Here is a 23,407-nt window from a genome sequence, read left to right as displayed (position 1 = left end):
ATAAAACTCAGTTTAAAAAACAAAAAAGAGCAACTTGTAATCGGTTTGCTCTCCCCGTACGACAAATACGGCTGCTGCAAAAGACACTTGCAGCAGTGGAACCTATGAATTTTTGGTGCAGCGCGTTTTTTAAATGTTAGATTTCATAGCGAGACTACTGTGACAAACAAAGCAATGGCAACAAAAGTTAATCTTATTTTGCCAATGCCAAGATTGTCTTGAGATGAATTTTTAGGTAAAGCTAATACCATTTGACAGCCATCGTGGAATTTCTTTTGGGGTGAGGGGGCGGGCTGTATTTTATTATTGTAAAATCCTTACATAATGGCTACCATGTCACGTTGCATCTCAATTCAGCTTCGTGCCCATCTTGGGCGCAATCTAACTATAATAAATACAAAAGAATTCTAAGATGGCCACTGGGTTGTCCTGTTGAAGTACTGCCAAGTGGTGGCCTTCTTTGAATAGTACAACTATAATAGAAAATAGAATTCCAAGGAGCCATCTGACAGTAATGGCTTTACCAATCCCTCTGCAGCAATTGTACAATACCTGGCATAGTCACTAGAGCCGCCATAACCTCTATTCAGAGACCAAGAGCAAGGTAGGGGATGGCAAGGGTGAGGTGAGATGAAGAACAAATGGGGAATGTCTCGGAAGACCAGGACAGCCGATACATAGAGGAAAGAAAGAGAGCAACTAGGAGAGATGAGAGGAAATAAGAAAGGTCGGGTAGTCCTGAGTACTAAAACCAAATTGCTATAGGGAATGCAAAAAGAAGGCCAGTTATCTGACATCTGCAGTGAAAGGCTGCAACTCCTTGAATCCAAAACCACGGTAAAGCAGCAAAGTCCTCGTGTGGGACCAACTCACTCGAGAGGAAAGCCAGTCAAATGGACAAATGGCTCCTCAATCATGACAAAAGGACTGACCAAAAACCCACTTGCAGTATTCCTAAAGTATTGGATAAAGTGTTGTTTGTGACAGCTGGCCAAAGTGGTCTGTAGTGAGACTGCAGATATGGGGTTTCCATGAAGTTGAGGAAGGGAATAATGACTAATCGAAAACTGGTGCATTCCAGGGTGAAGATTCGATGTCAGGGGAAAAAAAGTATAAATAGGCATGGTCTAATTATTATATTTAACTGAAATGTTCTTTTTACGATTTTGGTTCCAGGAACAGGCGCAAGTAAATTCCCCAAATCATCTATACACTCCTTTGCACTGGCTAATGGATTAGAATCAACCCACCAGACCACACCTCAAATATGTAGACTTTGTGTCTTTTCTTAGACAATGACAGGCTTGGCCACGCCTTGAATGTGAACACGCGATATGCAAGTTGTGGAATATGTTATGTTAATGTTACACTTCAGGTAATGAGTGTTCTTGTTTCAATGCATACCAACAGGAAACGCCACGTTGGAAGTTGGAGTACAGTTCTGAAGGATCGTTGGAAAATAGTCTTTCCCCGTTACAATCCTGCAGTACTGGTAAGGAATTCCTCTTACTCCTGCTGGATCCCCCCGAGCCCCGTTCTATAGGTAAAGAACTTATTTTGACCAATTTGACAGGTTTATTTGTTTTGACTCAGTTTTCAGGCCTCAGCTAGACAGGGCTTGTGCTGATTCTTTGAGACCTGCTGTATATACTTTGCACCTTTACATATAATGTGGTTACCCTGTGTCCCTCAGAACCTGGGTATGCAGTTATGACCTACAAACGTTTCTGTCGGGTGAACAAAATCTCCTATGGGGAATTGTAAAATAATGTTTTTCATTAAACATTAGATACTGAGAGCCTATAAATGATCGCTCAAACATGTGTGAAACTTCAACTCAAAAAACACAAATTTTAAAGAAAAATGATTTCTGAAAACCACTGACTTAACACAATCATTTACTTGTTTTTAAATATGATATTTGTTTATATATAAAAACATGCATATCTATTCCCATATTTCCTTTTACCGGCTATCCGGAGAACAAATCACAATACATCACATTAACATATACACAGTGAAAATCACAAATCTCCCAGTGGTCACATACACCAACTTGAGACCTTGGAACCACCCAGAATCAATGTCCCAAAAATGTTTTGCCCAGTGTATCCTTGCATCCTCTTTACATATTTCTAGGATAGTTTACATAGGACAAAACGTAATGTCGACGTTTCGAACCTGTGATCAACTGTTATTCTCTATAAATCATGGCGGGTCTTCCTCAGGACTAAAACGGACAATTTTAGAAACCGTTTAATGAACTACTTTTTTGGTCACGTGTCCCAATTAGGACAGTAGAACCCATCACCAATTTATTGTGTAAATTTACCTTTCCTAAAGTTGCCTTCAGTTTACCAAATCAACGTTTGACAAACTTTTTTGAATTCGTGACACTTGAGTTAGTTTCTTGGAAATACCTACCTTGCTAACATGAATAAACTTCTTGAACACCATCACATTGTGTACAAGGCCCTCACATGCGTTGGGCAAATGTGTTGGCTATGGCGTCGCTATTGCAACCCAGCCATCTGTGTAAAACAAACCATGGCAGTCTGATGACCATCTCCGCCCAAGGCAAGGATGCCTTGTTCTATATATAACCTTTTTGTTTCTAAGTATAATCTGAGGAGACACTTGAGCTGACTTAGAGGGCTTCCTCTATGCTGAAGTTTTCACCCAGCAGCTGACCAACCTCTCCTCAAGGGTGGTCCAGTTCGTGACCAAGACTGGTTCTTACATCCTTACCCACCATGTAATTGGGTTGCATCATCCAGTAGCAGGTTTCTTGGCAGAAGATACTTACTCCCTAGACCACGGGTTAGGATTTGCATAGTAGGAGTGCGCTAGATCGTTCTATTGTTACATAAACCTTGTTTTCAGCAAGATGGTTTAACTCTTCGTTTTGTTCACTGTCCTGGCACTTATAACTTTTGTCTGTTTTTGTCTATTGATCATTGTAGCACCGTTTCTATACAAGCATCACTTTGGTTCAACAAATATTGAAAACGTCCCATCGTATGTAAATTTCTCTGAGCGAAAGAGAACGAGTGTCTGAGCAAAAAGTTCTAGGTCTGTCGGTCATGTTCAGTAGTTACCAGACTGTCACACCCTGTCTAGGTTAAACGGGTTTCTAGTGGCACTGTGAGCTTGCTGGTTTAAGGGACAACATGTACTGCGAGGGTGCGTGGAATTAGTCTGGCACCATCCTAAAATGTTCACAAACGCACAGTTACTACTGATTAGTGGAAACTACATGACATGGCACCAACAACGGTGATTGGTTTCTTTTTTTGTACGGTTCAAGAGTAGTTCAATCGCGCCTTCTCCGAGATCCCTACACCTTTTTAAACTGGAGACATCTGCGTTGGTAGGGAATATCCTTCTCGGCTGAGTAGGTATATCCTCTGTATTTGCTGTTGGTAATTCAAGCTTGAAAGGATCTATTTCCCACTGTGTTAGCTAAACTCTGTAATTCATTTATTACATAACGTGGCACAAATCCTCTGAACTGCAGATATGCAGTCACTCAAACTACTACAAAATTGCCTCACACTAGATTGTGGGAACGTTACCATTGTGGTAGAGACACACGCAGCATATAGGACAGAGGTGTTCTATTCCTGGGTTACATTCCCAGCGGCAAATAATACAACCCAGGTGTTTCACGAATATGAAGTAGGTGAAACACCAGATGAATACACTCCATGTGAGGCGATAGAAGTCCCTCTCACTTACCCTGAAAATGCTAATTGGTTTAAAAGTGCCCTCCCCCATACTATACAAAATGTGAGACTGGGCCCACTCCGTAATGAGCGGGCAACATTGCCGGTCCTAGCTGGTTACACATAGCATCCTGGTATCAATCACTTGATCGCAGCCCAGCTGCAGGAAATATATGATCTAGTAACGCTACACAAGTACCTTACACAGTTTGCGATGCAAACATTAATACTTCCCCCACTTAGTGGACTAAGAGGAAATAAATTCTATTTTGGATTGCTCAAAAAACAAATATTCTTGCAGTATTTCCCCATACAGATCCACAGGAAAAACACAGCATGCCAGCTATCTGCTTGCCAATAGGGGATGGTTCCCTGGGTAGAGGACTGTGGCACTTTGGGTACGGTGTTCGCTGCAGTATATACCGAAATACATAGTACCCCTTCTTTGGCAGGTTTACCTGAAGTATTAAAACAGGTCCAGAATGAGCATGGGGTAGCCCCTGCCCTGGTCGGGGGGGGGGGGCAGCAGTGTTGGCTATATGCCAACACCTAAGGGAATTGCGTCTTGGGCAGCTATTACTCTGGTTAATTGCAATGGCCAATTTCAAGAATGCACTTTTTTTTAATTACTTAATTGTTTCCTTGAAGACCTTTGTAATCTGGGAAGTTTTAACTTCTTGCAATACATGGATCACAATTCCTCAAAGACAGATGGTAAGTGAATTATCCCAGAAGAGCTGGTATAATCATATGGCTAGAACAAGAATATGGTTTGATTTCTCCAGGGAGTGTGGAAAATCCATAGGCCTGAAAAATATTATTTGAAAGAGATTCAATGTGGCGTCTTGGCTTTTTTCTTTTTCGAAAGGCGTGAGGTGTTAACCTCAGTCACTATTTGCAGCTGTCAAGATCATTCCGTAAGGTTCTCATATCATGTAGCACTACAACTGGAAAAAGATCTAAGGCAGATGGGAGCAAGGCCAAAGAGATGACTGTGGAAACTGTTATTACAAGATGAACTATGAATAAATGATGAGGCATTTCGTTAAAGGTTTTTTTTTTCAGATTGATTTTTGACTCTTCTACAGTATTTTGGTGTATAGAAACACTGCAAGGGCATTCATTACATGTAACGTTACTTTATCGAAGATTAGGAGAGCTAAAATTGGAGTAATGGCACATGATTTGATTGGTTCAGGCTCCTATTAGAACAGTAAGCTATGAGAAGATGCAAGAGGGGCTAAAATGATTGTTACCAAGAGCAGAATGAAAAGACTGTAGGTCAGCAGAGTTATGAAGAATACAAATATATGGGCAAGTTGCTAGCATGGTCTGCTAAAGCCAATACAAATAGACTAGTGATAATCTATGATCTGTGCTCAAAGTAATAACAGATCATTCTTAGCAAATGAAACTTTATGAAACATTCTAAAAATTGAACAAATCATATCCACTATTCTACAAAACAGTCCTAGGTGAATATTTGGCTCAGATGTTTGAAGACTTGTACATAAACCATTGCATGGGATTTGGAGGGGGGGGCAATACATTAGCACTTTTACTGAGGAAGATATAGTGACATCCTAGTTGATCTAACAAATGGTAAATCCTGTGGCAGTGGTGGTTTACCGACGGCCTATAAATAAAAGGATAAAAGAATAAACACAGACCTAACATATTTTACAAAATGAGTCGCAGCAAGGACCCCTATTTTTCTTTTCAGAGACATTGTGTTTTTAATGCAGGAGCAAAAAACAGATGACCCAAGCTCATGTCTAATCATTTTAAACTTTCAAACTATAAATATTTCGTCAAAATATCAGCCAATAGGTTGGTGACACAAGCTGAGGAATGAGTTCACACAGATGAAAGTGGGTTTTATCCCTGGGAGGCAGTTTGGTAGACTGTCTGCTTGGAAGGTCATGTTCTGCCATTGTTTTTCCTGTCATGGAGAATCCATGTGAAGGCTCTCTATTTATGTGACCAACTACAGACCAACAAGAGTCCTGATCTAGTTATTTGATGCTCCTTCAAATCCCCCACATGAGCCGTCATAAAGGTTTTTGGTTTGTATGACCTAACCTCTGAAATGATTGCCCACTGAGACTTTGGAATACAAACAATTTTAATGTTTTTAAACTCCATCCAAGCCTTTTTGTTCAGTCAACTGTCTAAGGTTGTTCTGTTCTTATGTTTCTTTTCTCAAAGGTTCTTAGTGCCCAAAGGCTTCAGTGCATGACCAATCAAACAAATACTATAATGTGAATGTTAGTGTTTAATTAATGGCTAATGTTCAGGAAAAATCTGTGTGTGTGTGTGTCTATAATATTAATTCACCTAAACACATTGAAGTTCAGCAGTTCTAGTTACCAGAGCCGGTGATAGCTCACGCACCTACAATTCACTGTTTGACTCCCACATATGCCCCCCCTCACTTCGAGACTAAGAAGGGATCCGGGTATTCCTACCTTGTCACCTTCGTCTTTATTTTTTTCCTTTGTGGGACTCAAGCAGAGTCCAAAGATGGCTGTCAACACTTCCTGGTTTGAAGTGTTGATAGCTAATCAGATCTCCGCACAAGCGGGTTTACGGTGCTTGCGCGTCCCTATATATACAAATCTTTATTTCTTTTTGTAACTCCGCAACTACTCCGCAGATTTACACCAAATTACTAAAAAGCCCTTCCCTGGGCCAATAGCTACCTTTCTGACAAATTTGGTGTCATTTCGTTCAGCAGTTCGGGCCACAGCAGTGTCTAAAGTTCCTACGGGAATTACCATGGGAAAAGCATGGGTGTTTTTTTTTTGTTTGTTTTTTACCCCCTCACCTTTTTCTCGGCACCCACTTGACTGATCACCCCGAAACTTTGCATGCAGAAGAATCACTAGGGCACATTTTTATGGGAAATTTCATCAAGATTAGTCAACCTGCGATAGTTATAGGCAATATATTTTATCACAAGGCGACCCACAATTTTTGGACCAGGGGTTTGATATAGTTTAGAAGAAAACAGTGGTTCTTATAAGGCCAATAAATCCTGATAAGTGTGTTATCCAATAAAGCACAGAGGGCAGAAATTTCTATACCCCAGTGTCATGCAATTCTTTTAAGTAGGTATAGGGCGGGATGCATAAGGGCATTGTCCAGTAATACATTTATTCCACAATATTCATATTAAACTGTTCAAAAAGATAGATGCAGTGCTCACAAATTATTGAAAAAGGTGTGCATGCTGTGGTTTGTAATAAAAAACATTCATCACACTGACAAAAGATATAAACTCCTTCCAAACAATTTTTAAATAATGAAAAAAGTTTAGCTGTACTGGGGTCAATGACTTTTCGATCTCAAGGATTCGAGATAATCATCCTCAGGATTGGTTTGTGAGCACCCGATATTGGGTCCGAAGATAGGCTTGGTAATACGGGAGAGCAAGGGCTAGGAATGCCCTGGGGGAACGAGTCTTGGAGAATTAAATTCAAAAACCTAACAAGGAGACGCTTGGCCAGATGAGCTGCTTAGAGAGGAAGTCAATGGGTATATTAGTCCCCAATAATTTCTAGAGTGCACTGCGTAGATGGTAGAGGCATAGCTAATTTGGCTGGGGATACTGCATATTTGGTAGAGCCGCAGACGGTCAAGAAGTTCCACTGCTTGTTGAAGGAGATGCACTAAAGTTATAGGCAAGTCAAAAAATAATTTTCCTATATCGGAGGTTCCCAGTCTCTGCACTGTGGCATCCTGATGCGCCATCAAAACTTTCAATAGTCTTTGTGTATATCAGTTATGTATGAAACATCCCATCTGTTTCAATCAAATTGTAGTCCTCTTTGATACTACAAACCCGTTTGGCTTGAAATGATTCCCCAAAGGGGAGGCTCTTTATTAAAGGGGGATGGTGAAAACCTCAGGCATGGAGAATATTAGTCTCCACTGTGGGTTTCCTAAAAATACGTTTCCAGCTTCGCATTTCCTACCTGAATTAATAAGTCTAGAAAGTCAATTGCAGACTTGCTTGTTTTACCTGTAAATCTTAAGTTTAAATCATTTTTGTTTAGCTCGCACATAACCCTACAAGCTTATGTTTTTGTCCTCTGCCACAGCATGAACTGATCTATGAAGCTCTGCCACATTGTTTTATTTCCAGACAATGTTGCACTTTGGGGCCCCCCAGCACCTGCTCTTCCCACCAAGCCCATATGCAAATTCACATAGCTGGGGGGCTAAGCAGGTGCCCACAGTTGTGCCTCTGTTGTCGGAACAACTAATTATCAAACATAAAAACGTTTTTAGTTAGACACTACTTAATTTCTAAAAGCATTCTATTATGTGCTGTATAACCTGTAGGTTGCATACGGAGGAAATATTGTACAGCCCTGAGCCCATCCTGGTGTCTGATGCTGGCTAATGTCATTAGAAGCATGTCTTGTTCCCACTTAACATCGTATAGGCGTTTAAAAGAAAACCTGATGAAGCCTTAATGTGAGAGAGTAGTGACAATAGGTTTAAAAAAAAAAAAAATTCTTTCAATACGTTCTCAAATACACTTCTGATCAGCTATTATGGGCCTCACAGGAGGTCTGTTAAGATATTCGTGGACCATTGGTATCCTGTAGAATATGGTTATAGGATGATTATGTTTTAGAAAACTATATTCGTCCCATCTCAGCAGATCCTGATCTTTCCATGAGTTAAGTTCGCAAGTAAACTCTTATTCAACAGCCACATATTCCTCCATAGTGATGCATTTCTAGAATTCAGTATTGTTAAGTTGTAACAATGCCTCATTCAGAGAAATGTATTATCCCACATGAGTTAACCCCTTTATCCAAGGGTTTTTACTACGTTGTCTAAATTTGTAAATTTCTCTACTGTTGGAAAAAAAGCATTTTCTCTATTTGTGTAGTCTCCTTTTCTGGTGGATGTTCAATTTGATGCAAATCTTTGATAACATTCTCTGAAAAAAATATCTAAATTGTCTCGATGTCTGTGGGATATATCTAGACTTGGTGTGAATGGATGTGGCTCCTCCAACCTCTGTGTCCATCACTTCCAATTCTTCATTCAGATTGTCAGAGGACATATGTTGATTTTGGTTAAGTTCACCTTCCCTTTTTAATGCCAGAAGATCCTCCAGTAGATCAATGTCTGCTACTTGTAGATTAGTACACATGTATATTCACTTATGGAGAGTCCTTTCCTTGATTTTTATGAATTTTAGTCTGCTTCAACTTGCATGTATATTTGAATATATTTGAATAAATAAATTCTACTTTGTGCTTAGTTGAATTTACTCTTCCGGCAATAGCAAAGACCCAATTCTAAGGTTGAAATATCTTCCTGTGTGTGTGTGTGTGTGTGTGTGTGTTTTCACGTATTCACTGACAAAACAAAAGATTGCAGGGATTTTCTAGATGGGTTCAGATTTCACTTGTACAAAACCATTAAAATTCAGCAGTCACCTGGGGTAACTATAACTTGCGCCCCTGCAATGAGCTCATGTATTAGGTCTCTCATGCCATGGTCATTGACATCACAGATGACGTGACTAATGACATCATCCAGTGATTGTGAGTGTTTTCTAAAAGTTTGAGTGTTACACCTATACAGTAAGCTACTGCAAAAAGTTAATTTGGTTATCTTTGTGTAGTGCTGCGTGATACTATTTCTAACACGCCTTAAGTGAGTGGCTGTATGACTGTTTTTGTATCTTAGTGTGAGTGGCTGGATGGGTATGAGAGTGGGGGGGGGGTTTGAAAAGGGGGGTCTGTATGTTTGTGAAGTGTGTGTGTAGGGTCTAATAAGTGGGTGTGTCTGTATGGGCTAATAAGTGGGTGTGTGAGTAGCTGAATTGAATAAGTGGGTGTGAGTAGCTGTCTGAGTGGCTGTATGGGTGGCTCGGAGTAGATGTTCGAGGTGCTGAATCAGTGACTGAGTGGCTGTATATGTGGGTGAGTTGGGTGTATGAGTGGCTGTGTGGGAGTGTTTGGCTGTGTGAATGGCTCCATGGGTGAGTGACTGGGTGTGTAAGTGGGTCTATGGTTAAGTGAGTAGGTCAATGGGTGAGTGACTGTGCAATACAGCTACTCATATCTGTGTGTGATTGGGTGCAAGTGCTTGTATGGATGTATGAATATAACTGTATGGGTGAGTGATTGGTTGTGTTAGTGGCTTTGAGTGAGCGAGTGGGTGTTTATCAGTAGTTCAGTTGGTCTGTCAATGGTTGTGAGTGGGTATGTGAGTGGTTGGGTGTGAGTGCATGTTTGAGAGATGGTATGGGAGTGTTAGTTTGGGTGTGGTTCTCTGGTTGTGGTTATGGTCAGTGCTGTCACTGATCATATCATGAGTGATGTAATATGTGAGATCCTAAGCAGTGTATTGCAGGGGCATTAGTTATAGTTAGCTCATATAAATGTAACTGCTGAATTTCAATGGTTTTGTGCAAGAGAAATCTGAGCCCAAGTATGAACGCCCATTTAGCCTTTGGTATTTTCAGTGAATTTCTAAGGATTTGTAATGTTCTTTCCGAACTATACCAACCCTGTAACCTTTAGTTTGTTTTTAATAAATTTCGAAGATTTTTGTTTACATTTTATTTCTTAACCGTAACCTTTCAGAGTGTGTGTGGCTGTAGAAGTCCAAATGGCTGTATGGGTCTGTGAATGACTCAAAGCCATTCACACCCACAAAACCAGAGTGGGTGTGTGTGGCTGTATGTGTGTTTGAATGGGTGCGTCCGTGGGTGGCTGTGTGGGTTGGTGACTGGGTGTGTAAGTTCTGTAAGGATTTGTGAGTGGTTGTATTGAGTGGGTGTGTGAGTTGCATACTACGAAGGTGGATTGGGCGGGGCCAAATGGGTGGTGGGTCCAGGTGATTCTGCACTTTTGCATACTTGTAGTCATTTAAAGGGAGAACCATGGAATCTTCTCTAACCAGGAGAGGTAAGGAAAGCACCCATCCATCAGTCACTACAGATTGCGCTGTGATAGGTAAACAATGCATTCACCTTTGACAAGATTTCAGATGTGGTATTGCAGAGAAAACACACTTGCTTTGCCTTCGCCTAACCCAGGAAGTTAGGATCATCTGTGCCTTATAGAAGTGGAGCTTTATCTGGGGCACCTGCTAGGTTTATACTTGTAAGTGCTTCCTGTTGAGGTTTAATATCTGTGAAATAAGTATCTTGGCCAGAAAGGAAGATCACCTGCCTGTTTATCCAACACGAGTCCAGTTTTGCACAAAAAGACTACCCGCCTGGAGTAGTTTATACTGGTTAATTAGTAAATGCTATCTCATTGGTAAAGAACAGGTGCATATTCTACACTATAACTGCATAATGGATCATGAGGAAATGTCTCGTGCGACCTTCTCAGCGTTTCAACACTGATTGTTCGCCATGTCTTCATCCAGAAATTGGTGATAGGATTCCTCCTATAGAGAAGATAACAAGACTACAAAGGGGTGAATCTCCCCTAAACATGGGTAATTTCCTCTATATGAAACCAGTGCTTCTTTGTTTGGTGGAGATGTCCTCCTTTTCTTGAGCATCAAGAACGCTGCATGTTCTTTAGCATCAAACAGATATGCCCATAAGGCCTTTTTTTTATGTGGGCATTAGTAATGAAAAGTTGCCATTCAGAATTCCACAACTGTGAATATTTGCGAAATTGGCATGATTTTTAGAATGTCTAAACATTTTCACATAGTAATTTATATTTGGTCAGTAATTCAGTAATATAACATGTATTAAGTGAGATTTTCATAAGTAATTTTATGCTTCAACACTTTTATTCTGTATCATGTAACGGCAAATAAATCTGCATAGGAAGCTTGAATAAATTTTTCATTTGCAGTCTTTAGATAAGATCCCGGAGGCCGTCCTGTGGGAATAAAATTCCCAGATCGGGAAAGGTCTTTACCTATTCTAACTTTTGCCTGTTGCCAATTCTTTCACCTTCTTCTGCCCCTTAATATGGACAATGGTGTACATTTTAGTTAGTTGAGTTTTAGGCTTCTTCCCTCCATGAAAGATCCAAAACTATCAATTAAAAGCTGAAGACCATTTGCTGGCCTAGGTATTTTGGGTGCATCAGCATTTAAGCTTGGGCACATGGCGTCTGCCCTGTTGATATATGGGGAAAATAGGAAAGGGGCCGAGATGCAGCCCTGCCTAATGACCTTTATCACCCTAAATTGTTCTGTACATTCCCTATTTTCCAAAGCATTTACCGGCTATTAATGAGGCGTACTGCTATGAAAGTTGGCATATATCGACTGGGGCGCCCATTTCGCTAAAGTCTGCCTCAATTTTGCGTGGTTCACTAAATCCAATGCACTATTCAAGTCTGCAAAGTAGAGATGGATGAGCCCCTGGCGTGCTAGTGTATTTTCTAATTATCAGATGTTAATACCTTGCTCCACCATGACCATTTATTTCCTGAAACCATATTGGCATTCAGTTAATGTTTTACTTGGGCCCCATGCTTCTAATCTGGCCAGGATCACCCTACCTGTTATTTTCAGAGGAGTCTAATAGGGATATTGGGCGATAGCATCTTGGGTCTTCCCTTTCTCCTTTTTTGAAAATTGGTACAATGGTGCTATCTGTAAGATCCTGACACCCAGAGAGAAGGATCACGCAAGGCAAATTTGAAGATATAAGTTGCAGGTTTATTGTATAGAAAGAAGATCCCATCCTTTCAGGACAACCAGTCAATCAGCTCTCCAGTTACATTTCAAATAACATTCCAACTTTTCATAGTAACCCAGCTGTAACAAGAGCATTATGACATACCTTCCCTTGTAACCATGACTTCAGTAAAGATGTCAAAGATGCAAGGAGATGCCACACACCTTCCCTCCTTTAATGAATAAAAAAAACAAAAATTTAAAAGAAAAGAAATCTGAAACCTTAGTTTATAAAGTCTTTCAAATATGAAGGTTTGACTTTCAGCCTAGAGGACAACCTGGGAGCTCCTTCTGGTAACTTTGTGTTTCCCACTGGAGAGTGAGTGCTCGTTAAAAGACACCATGACCTGTTACACTGGAATCTAAGGGACCTTTGTACAGAACAACCCTTCCAAAGTTCCAGATTCGATTATCTTGTGTGTTGACCACATTGTTAAACAACTCGATTCACACTAATGGGTTTAGAGAACTTCACACTCAAACCAGGTTGTTTGATTACCACCATATCACCAATGTTAACTGTTTTTGACTCTAGAAAAGCTGATAGGAGTACCAGACTTCCTCACTGCAGCTTTCCCAACCTCTCACGCCACAAGTCACTGTCCACACTTGCACCTTGCTTTCTCTCCAATCCTCTCACCCAAGGAGGTTCAACTAAAGTACACAGAGTTCGGCCTTTGAACAAAACAAAGGAGACTTACCTGTGGTACTATGTGGGGTCAACCTATACATATGAACCTTTCTAAGGACTTCTTTTTTCCAATCCAGCCCAGAACCTTTAGCTAAGGTAATGACCTCCTTCAAAACAGTTAAACCGTTCAATCATTCCATTTGTCTCGGGGTGGTATAAGGAGCATTTCTTGTGGCCAATACTGCATTTACTCAAGAATACCTCCATCTCTTGAGAGACCAACAGAACACCATTATCAGTTAAAATGGTATTGGGAAGCCCTTCTCTAGATATGAGACTTTCTAAGAACTCAATTACTTTTTTTGTTTCTGTGCCACTCGTGAAGCACGCTTCTGACAATCTGGAAAACATATCTATGGCAACAATGAGAGACTTGTTGTCCTTTCCAATGGATGGGCCCCAAAATGTCTAGTGCTATTTCCTTCCATGGACCAGTTGGTAATTCCCTTATGGGTTGTACCCTCCCCATCTTGGACTTGTCACACACCGCACTCTCCACGCAATCTCGAACGAGCCTTTCCACAAGCAGATCCATCCCGGGCCACCAATATGGCGCCAGAAGTTTGTCTTTGGTCTTAGACATCCCAAGATTAGAAAGATGGGCTAGATCAACAAGCTTGGAGCGGAGGTTGAGAGGGGGAACCAATCTTGTGCCCCGATACAGAAGCTCACAGGATACACTCTACTCATCCTTCACAACCCAAAATTTCTGAGCTTCCTTCGAGGCTTCTCTCTTTGATTGGCACCCTTTATTATCAGAGATACAGTTTCTTTAAGTGTGAAATCGGAGGAGAGTTCCCAATGCCACTCATCCGGAGATACAATCTCTTCATCAACGATGCACACATGGGTATCTTTATCACAATAATCATCCGATTCTTCAGTCTTATCCACTGAACCAACAAGTCGGGATAATTTGACTACCCCATTTTTGACACTGGGTATGTACCTTATGTCAAAATCAAATTCTTATAATGCAACTACCCATTTGGTAATCCTGCTAGAGGCAGAATCTATCCTCTTTGTAAATATCTGAGGTTTGTGGTCAGTCCTAACTGAATTTTGTTCCCCGTAACTTTTTTGAATTTCTTTGTGGCCCAGAATACAGACAAAGCCTCGCGCTCGATGACCGAGTATTGTGACTCCGCATCCTTGAACCCAAGTGAAGCAAACCTAGTCAACATGCTGTTGTCACTCTGCTGTTGGTGTACCGCTCCTAAACCCTTAAGACTAGCATCTGTGGTGATAAAAGATAGTTTAAGGGGTCAAAACTCTTAAGGCATGGAGCTGAATTGAGTCTTTGTTTTAATATTTTGAATTCATGTTCACAAGCATCATTCCATACAAACTCCACCCCTTTTTGAGAAGTATCATGTTGGCACTTTGTACCACAAAATTCTCTATGAATTTATAATATTCGATCATGCCAAGAAATGTTATTAACTTCTCTTGAACCTGGTGCACACATGTGAGTGATGGTGTCTACTAAGTCAGATTTAGGTAACACTCCATCACCTGAGATAGTGGGACCCAAATAACTAATGGTAGAGACACCAAACTGACACTTCTCAGCTTTAATGGTCAAATCTGCGGTGATGACCATGTTGTTCCTCATCAATACCAAAAACGAGTGTCATTCTGGTAGTCACATACTCCTTTGCAACCTGTAAAGACTTTTTCCATAACCCGTTGGAAAACGGATGCCGCCGACACAAGGCCAAGCTGCATCCTCACAAATCTGAAAGTCCCAAAGGCGTTACAAATGCAGTAGGATCTCTCAAGGCCTCATCCAGCTGCATCTGATGGTATGCCGAAGTGAGATCAATGGTACTGAACACCTTAGCACCTTCCAGAAAAAAACAGCTCGTAAATATTGGGTAGTGGATAATGATCTACTATAACATTTTTATTAAGTTGCCTCAAATCAACACAGATTAAGACTTCCGTTAGATTTGCGAGCTGCGACAACTGGAGCCAGCCACTCGGTACTGTCCACTTCCTCTATTATACTTCCTTAAATTTTTGTAGTTCTTTTTTCATTTCCTCCCTAATAGCTAGGGGTACATTTCTTACTTTGGAGCATGAAGGCTGAGCACCAGCACGCAAACGTATTTCAAGTGTGAAATTTTCCAGACACCCAAGTCTTTCCATGAAAACTTTAGGAAACCTGTCTTTTATGTGTTCTATAGTGACAGTACGGAGGGAAGAGGATTGTTTAACCACTTCAACTCTATCTTTAAGAATAATGGGGTTACTACTGCTAAGGTCAAACATGATCCCCAAGTCTCCTTGGTGAAACCAGCTTACTATGCGGTCTTCCTTCTCAAACTCCTATTTTGCCAGATTTATAATGTTGCTCATACTCCCAAGAGCCCAGTGAAGTAACCTCGCATAGGTATAGGCTCCCCACCATTTGCTAGCGGTTTAATGTCTGGTTTGCACAAAGTAATTCTGTTAGCAAGTTTGTTGAGAAAGATTTGGAGATTGTCATTTTGGCACCAGAGTCAAAGACTTTGGTAGGTTCTCCTTCTACAAGAAAAGTGTCAACCGGACATGTTTTGGACTTATGCTCCAAATCATCAATTTGAACAACAATTTGTTCACAAACGAAATCTTCTTCTGAAACCTCTTCAGCCTCAACACATTTCACCCTAGCGGAGGATATTGCTCTTGATTTACACACACTAGCAAAAATTGCCCCTTTTTTTGCACTAGGAACATACAATTTTCAACGCAGGACAATTCTTATTGTTGGCTAAATGCCCAGACTTATCGCACCTGTAACACTTTCTAATGATTAACTTATTTTTTTACTTCACTACCTTCTATTTTTGCTACAGGTTTCTTAACATCAGCTTTAATTAGTTGTACAACAGGTTGCTTATCCTTCTTGATAATCTCAACACCCTTCAAAGAGTGTTCAACTCTTTGCCACCTGTAGCACTTCGAGAGATGGCTCATCACGCATCCATAAATCCTCTCCAGCGCTCTCAGTATTACACCCAACCATAAAATTGATCCCTAATCCTCTCATCGAGAAGATTGGCACATTTGCAAGAGGATGCTAGTTTTATCAAGTGAGTAACAGAAGTCTCATCGGACTCTCCTTCAGCTTGTATTCTCGTTGCAAAGTGATATCTTTCCAATATTGTACTGACCTTGGGAAGAAAGTGCTTGTTCAAATTTTTTTTTTGAAGCAAATTTTGAATTCATTACGTTTCTGAGCCCCTGTGTCATAAAACTCAGGGGGGTGATCATAAACCTCTTGGCCATCAGACCCCAAACAGTGTAGCAGGAGTGAAGACCTTCGTTCAGCACTAAGTGAGGTACCACAAATCCTTGCATAATGTTCGAAGACCTTCCATTTTTGCCACTTTATGGGAGGCTCCCCAGGTGACACTAAGAAGAAAGGAGGAGCTGTGACATTATGCATGTTTTAGGGAAGTGGACGTGCACTCTCTCATTGCATATTTAAGCTAGTTTGGGTGCCCATAACGATTCAACAGCTTTAAAAGTATCGACAGGCTCCCCACGCGGTGCTTTTCCAAGGGCGTTGTTTTTTTAGTGCTATGGTGACCTCTTCGATGCGAATTGGCTTCAGGGGGATGAAGACTACCACCTTGGCTGGGGCCTGATTTAGATCAAAATCTACATTGTTTGGGTCATCCGTGCTTCAGGGTCAACTGAGGCCTCCAGGTATTTAATTCTGCATAAGGAAAGTAGAGTTAATGGTCTTCCAAAACAAGTTACAGTCCCCAGTATCTGCTGTCCGTAATATGTACTCCCAAGCCTGCTCCTGGAGTTATTTTGTTCCTAGTTCTGGCTAATTTATAGCTCCTTCTTGGATCCTTGATGTGCCCCCGGTTTCTTGGGCACTTCTGAATCATGTTACTTAATTCCATGTTGACTCTAGTACAATGTTTAGCAAACCAGCCATGGGCCTTACTATTTTTGCTTTGGCCCTTTATTGAAGCTCTTAATTTATCTGCAACCACATTTGCGATATTATGCAGTGCGGTTAAAAGCCTTTCATGTACTGCTGCTTCAGTTAAAATGTCTCCTGATTTGTAATTCCCCTCGCTTCACCCATCCCGTGCTGTTGCTGATCGTATCTAATTTGTATGCCTTCCTCCCTCACAGGACGCTTCACCACTTGAATGACTGTATTGCCTTGTTTCTGGATTGTTTATGTTTTCAATTTTAATAAAAAGAAATATTAAAAAAAAGCCCCTGCTCAGTACAGATGTCAAAGACTTGGGGGTTCTCCTTAACCATGGACTCTAATAGCCCATTTCCATTTATACCTGCACGTTTTAGAGTTTCCCCATTTTTTTCTCCTTATATATTAATGGGTATTGCTTAATTTGTCTTATGGCTAATGTTTAGTAAGGGTGTAAAACACTGAATGATCGCTAAGTACTGAAGATTCTATCTTGAGGGATCCAACTAGATTTGGTTCAGTAACCAAAATAATTGTGATCTATTGTGTAACGATGTCTGTTTCCGTGGAATGTGATTAGCGTAACTAGGTTTGGCTCTACCTCTTGCCCTAATGACTTCCTTTTCGTCTATACAAGGTTTCGTTTATGGACTCTCCATATGGGACATTGAGGGAAATGAGATTGTTCTAACCAGTAACAGGCTAAATAACCACATCCTAGCCTGTTGGGACACTGACATTTACTTATATTGAAATTTCCAACCCAAATATTCATGTAATAGATTCCTTTTTTATGCGCAAAATGTTTAAGTTCCTTTTCTAGTTCTAAAACGACAATATTTCATGTGCTAATAACCTTTATTATAAAAAATTCTCTAAATGACTGTTTTTGTTATATCGGCCGATACACCAGCTGGTAATAAGGGGAACTATTATCCTTTCTGATGGAGATGCTCCTCGATCATTTCTGGTGCTCCTCGACCTCTCCGCCGCCTTTGACACGGTGGACCATACCATCTTACTTTCACGTGTCAGGGCGGCGGGAATAGAGGGCTCAGCCCTGGTCTGGATCTCCTCCTTCCTGAGGGACCGCACCCAGGCGGTTCGGCTGGGGGATTTCACTACCACACCTCTACAAGTCACTTGTGGTGTCCCCCAGGGTTCTTCTCTCTCTCCCTTATTGTTTAACCTTTATATTTCTCCTCTAATCTTTGCACTTCAGCAGCTGGAGGTCACCGTGTACAATTACGCGGATGACCTCCAGCTCATCTTTAATCTTTCCTCCTCACCCCTTTCTATCTTAAATTTCCAATCTATTATGATTTTTATCAGGGACTGGATGAGCCACAACCATCTCAAACTGAACCCGGACAAAACCGAGTTGGTTCTCACTGGTGGTTCTTCCAGTCCCTGGAATTCTCTTTTCTGGCCTTCTTCCTTTGGTACTTCCCCCACTCCTTCTTCCACAGTTAAAACCCTGGGTGTCAAAATCAATAACCAACTCACTCTACACTCACATATCAGTTCAGTTGTTTCTTCTTGTTTTCTCACTCTTCGAACTATTCGTACTGTCTCCCGTTTCTTTTCCCCCCAAGCACTTAAGCTGATCATGTCCGCACTGGTGATCTCGCGGCTGGACTATGCCAATGCCATTTACAACGGCATCCCTGCATACAGCCTGCGGAAGCTCCAGATGATCCAGAACCAAGCGGCCCGGTTGGTGTATGGTCTCCCCCGCTTTCACCACTCCACACCCCTCCTAAAGGAGCTTCATTGGCTCCCTGTCAAGGAACGCTTCCTTTTTAAAACCGGCTGTATGGTCTTTCAGGCTCGCCAAGGCACTGCCCCCGCTTTTATTTCCTCTCTGATCCAAGACTATGTCCCGATCAGAGAGCTTCGCTCCTCCTCTAAATCCCTTCTGCAAATTCCACGTTTTAAGCGTAAAAAGTGGGGTGGAGCCAACTTCTCAATTCTGGCTCCCACCTTCTGGAACTCCCTCCCTGATCACCTACGCTTGGCCACACAATATTTATCTTTCCGCAGAGATTTAAAAACGTTCCTATTTCGACAGGCTTTTCCCTTGTAACCTGCCCATTTTCCTTTGTGCTTGGTTACTCCGCCCTCTGTTTTTAGACCTTCTACTATAGCGCCAAGAAACCGTTTGGTGAACGCTGCGCTTTACAAATGTTTTAAATTCAAATTCAGATGGGAGCTAAAGTTGATATAAGTATTGCCTGCCCACCTTTGAGTCTCCCACTGCCAGATGGAGAAGCTGGGTTAGGAGTAGATACATAACCATTTAAATGATTAGCTTCCTTGAGCCAGGTTACCTGCATACAAATAACATGAGTGGTGTCTATGATGTTCAGCCAGTCTGGATTCCCCATTTTGCATTTCTCCCTGGCAACATTCTAGGATTTCATTACCATATAATCAATGATGTTATTACTCCCTCTCGACTTTCCCTTGGCTCTTGTTCAGTATCTTGTTGCACTCTGGCCTGGCCAGTGCAACAAGGCCCACCCTATAAATTATTTCTGTCAAACCTGTTCAACAAGGTGGGTTAATGGGGAAAATTGATGTGTTGGGGAGTAAGATTACTGTTCTGAAACAGAGGTGCAACATGTCCACTATGTGGTGATCAATAGGTTTGCTCTTCAAAGGGTTGGGACGTTCGAGGTATCGGTCAAGAGGGAATACTTTCTCTTAACGGGAAAGCCTTAATCTTACATGAAAGATTCCATCTTGGCAAGACTGTATAACTGCAGTTCAAGTAGGGGACCCCTAAAATTAATGATTATACAATCCCCTGCTATCTCCTTTGGGTTTATAGCAAGCCAAGCCACCCTTGTCACATGCACCACATCCTGAGTCAGATCTCCTGCCCAACTTGAATTCATTTTCAACCAGTGTGATGCCTTATTTTTAATACTGTAAGCTTCTTTGGCCCCCACAGGTAGTTCAGGAACATTCATCAGTATAATGTATGGAGTACATTCCGGTGGTAATTGTGGGTAGCATGATAAGTAATGCCCGATAACAGGGAGTGGTTCACTGGTGGGGAGCTGGGTCATCCCAGGATCCCTTCTTTGTAGTTCAGTATTATCAGTAATCATTCCGCATAATGGGGTTGTTTGAGCTATGGGTGTATTAGATATGGAAGGTACAAGGGGTGCATTGAGTAAGTTTGTAGCGGACCCCAACATTTGAGACTGTGATGATATTGGGCAGCTCTGGCTACTATAGCGGACTAGTCACTACCCTGAAGGTTTTAGCTCCATCTTAGCTTGAGCCTCTGAACTACTGTCTGTGGATTTTGAATTTTTTTTGGGGTCATTAGATGTTTCCATGCTGCTGGGGTGTGCAAATAAGAGTAGGTTCCTATTTTATTAAGGCTTTAATGTGCTCCAGACATTTTGTCATGGAAAGAGTCCATGATGGCCTGACCTGTCTGATGGGATTCCCTGTCCCCTTCTGGCCCTTGAGGTAAGCTCTTACATAGCCCCTGAGTTTCAAGCAAGTGTCATTTAGGGGCCAATTGTAGTGTTATCTGGCTTCTGCTTGTGGGGTTGTTTTAAGTTGGTCCCTTGGCTTTCCCAAGCAGTTTTAGGCTTGTCCTAGGGCATACATTTTAAGATTTCTATTGTGAAATATTCGGTCAGGGGAGCGTTCAAAGTAGGCATGGAAATTGTGTATAGCGTAATATAACCGATGTGGAGACTACGGCTTATAAGTTGCATGGGTTCTTGGTCTAGTTCTTGTTCTGGCAGTCAAACTTGGGGCACAGACTCCAGATTCAATGACTGTTTTCTTTCTGAGAGTTCGATTTCCATGTTACTAACCCTTAAGCTCTTTCCAGCAATCGATCAATGGCTGTATATTTTGCCTATGGGCTCTGCGTGGAACCCCCTGGTAGGTTCCTTTCGAACATTTCTCGGTTTAGAGGAGGATTCTACCAGCAGTATTTTTTATATGAAGATACGAGGTGTAAGTGAGAGACAAACAGTAAGAAACTGATATGTGATGTACACGGCTGTCTCTGAGAACAGCTTAGGGGCTGTACTCGTTCTTACCCCAGAAAGGAGTCGTCGTTAGGGGGCCACATCTGGTTTCAACGGGTGCCGATGGGCCTTTCCCTTAGCCCAGGCGCGTCCCACGCGCAGAAGTCCCTTGACTCTTTCCAAGTGTTGACAGTCGGGTCCCTCCTGTTTTTGGCAGGGTGAATGCTCCTGGACTGAGTTGCACCCCCCCCCCCACCCCCCGGCATGGGCTCCTTGGCAGCACAGAAGGGAGGAGCAGGTAAGCATTGCAGGCCTCATACCGCCCATTTGCAGTGAAGACTGTAGAAACAAAATCCAGTGAACCTGCTCTTTTTTAAATTTATTATGGTGATTTTCACCATCCCCTACGGGAAAAATAAAGTGGTGGCAAAGCATGTCCAGTACTCTTTGACGACCCTCTCCAAGGGTACGTCTAAAATATATTTGTGTGACATGAGTATGTTGTAGCATCTAAAGATGTGCCACTCCAAGCACTGTTGAAAAAGAAACATAAATGTTAATATTACATTTACAAAATTTCAAATTCCAGAAAGAAAACCGTGCACGCAATGGTATATCGCATTATAGTAAAACATTTCATTTCCCACTTTTCTGTTCTCAGCTTTCATACTTTTACACCATAAATTATGTATTGTATAAAGATTCACCCTTGAACAGTGGGGAAGAACAATCCCATAGATTGTAGAAAAAAAACCTGCAAGGTATATCACTACACAAGTGGCACTGTGCATTGCACTCATTACAATTATTTAATCAATGATTTTACCTATAGTTATTAAACTTATCTCAAACATATCTTACAAACCACTATTAACATTAACAGGTACAATAGCACTAAAATATAAAGCCCATTTTAATTACGGACACCCTTGTAAAAACATCTCCCCTGGTTGGCCGAACGATGTCTTCTACCTGGACGATCCAGGTAGAACAAGAATCGTATACCACTTTTTAAAGTATACCACTTTTTAAAAACATTAATCCTCCTCAGAATAGGATACCACTTTTTAAAAACATTAATCCTCCTCGGAATAGGATACCACTTTTTAAAAACATTAATCCTCCTCAAATTTGGTTGAAGAAAGAAATAAGGTAAGAATTAGGCAGTTTTTGTTTGAATTTAAGGTTGGATTGTGCTGATCCACTACATGTATCTAGTAGATGTCACATGCCACCTGGAAAATGTTTTTCACTCCTATCCCTATGTAAATGTTGCAACAAACCACATAGTGCAGAACATAATCTCTTCTGTGGTTTCTGTTCAATTGCGTTTATAAGATGTGATGAATGAGAGTATGTTGAGAGCAGCATTTGCATAGCAGTTGACACCGGAAGGGTTTGGCACATGGTAACCTACAATATCACCCTTACACTCCAGTTTTTTTGTTCTTAAAACCATCCTTCTCCTTTTCAGCAACATATGTAAAATCTTTTGTAAGCTTCCGCTTTGGGCAGATCTATTTTTTTTTTTTTTTTAATAAATGGGATAATGTCCTAAACAAGGAGCATACACACTTCTTAACCGATTATACTCGTCACAATGTATTGGCACGAACTTTGCTACCCTCAGTCAACCAAAAACAAACCAGGACAAAGCTACATATGACATACATTCTTGAAGTACATTACTATCCATGTTAATTAAAGCTGGTGCCAACACTTAAACTTTGAGATTTCTGGATAGTTAAAGCATATGCCAGAGAGACTTGGGAACTGCTGTTGCCGGTCTTATAAGCCTTTTACAAGCAAAAAACATACATCTACCAATCTGCTTCACGTCTTCAATCTGATCAAATTTTATTGATAAGTATTCAACCTTATCCCTATCTGGAAAGTTAACGAAATCAATCACTTTACACATAGCACCATTTACTAATCATTCCTCAACATTTAAATTGTACTGCACAATTACTCTACAGTTAATGTACATGTATACAATGTTCTTATCCTGCAGTCCTGGAAAGGAATTCCACCAATAAATCCAATTTTGCTTATGTTTTTTTGACTTGGCAGTACTGTCACTCCCTGGTGTTCCAATTTGCTGATTGCTGTAATTTCCAAAATGTCTTCTTTCTCTAATTTTAGTAATTTTTCGTTAACATTGGATCATTCCTGAAATATAGGCATTAGGCAGAATATGTATTTCCTTTGTTCTTTTAAATTACACATTAGCTGAGCTGCTGTCATGTTTGAGGAAAATAGTTTTTTGAGAAGTCTACTTTCTACAGAATGTTTCCTCTCCTGTGTCAGAACTCATACTCTAATGTCCTTCAGAATATTTCCGTATTCCACATCCATTGTT

At 41.1% G+C, this 23,407-nt stretch overlaps 1 protein-coding gene across 2 annotated transcripts in view; it reads left to right on the top strand.

Annotated features, from left to right (window-relative positions):
• Positions 1 to 23,407, top strand: part of LOC144766712 (protein spire homolog 1-like) — a 292,220-nt gene that overhangs the window by 152,665 nt on the left and 116,148 nt on the right. For both annotated transcript variants that reach the window (XM_078650474.1, XM_078650473.1), the window contains one exon: positions 1,411 to 1,492. In XM_078650474.1, coding sequence (XP_078506600.1) covers positions 1,411 to 1,492 — 82 coding nt within the window. The remainder of the gene's footprint in view (positions 1 to 1,410; positions 1,493 to 23,407) is intronic.

Source organism: Lissotriton helveticus, chromosome 7 (genome assembly GCF_964261635.1).
Source record: "Lissotriton helveticus chromosome 7, aLisHel1.1, whole genome shotgun sequence".
NCBI lineage: Eukaryota > Metazoa > Chordata > Amphibia > Caudata > Salamandridae > Lissotriton > Lissotriton helveticus.
The sequence above is the reverse complement of the archived record's forward strand: the minus strand, read 5'-3'. Positions and strand labels throughout refer to the sequence as shown.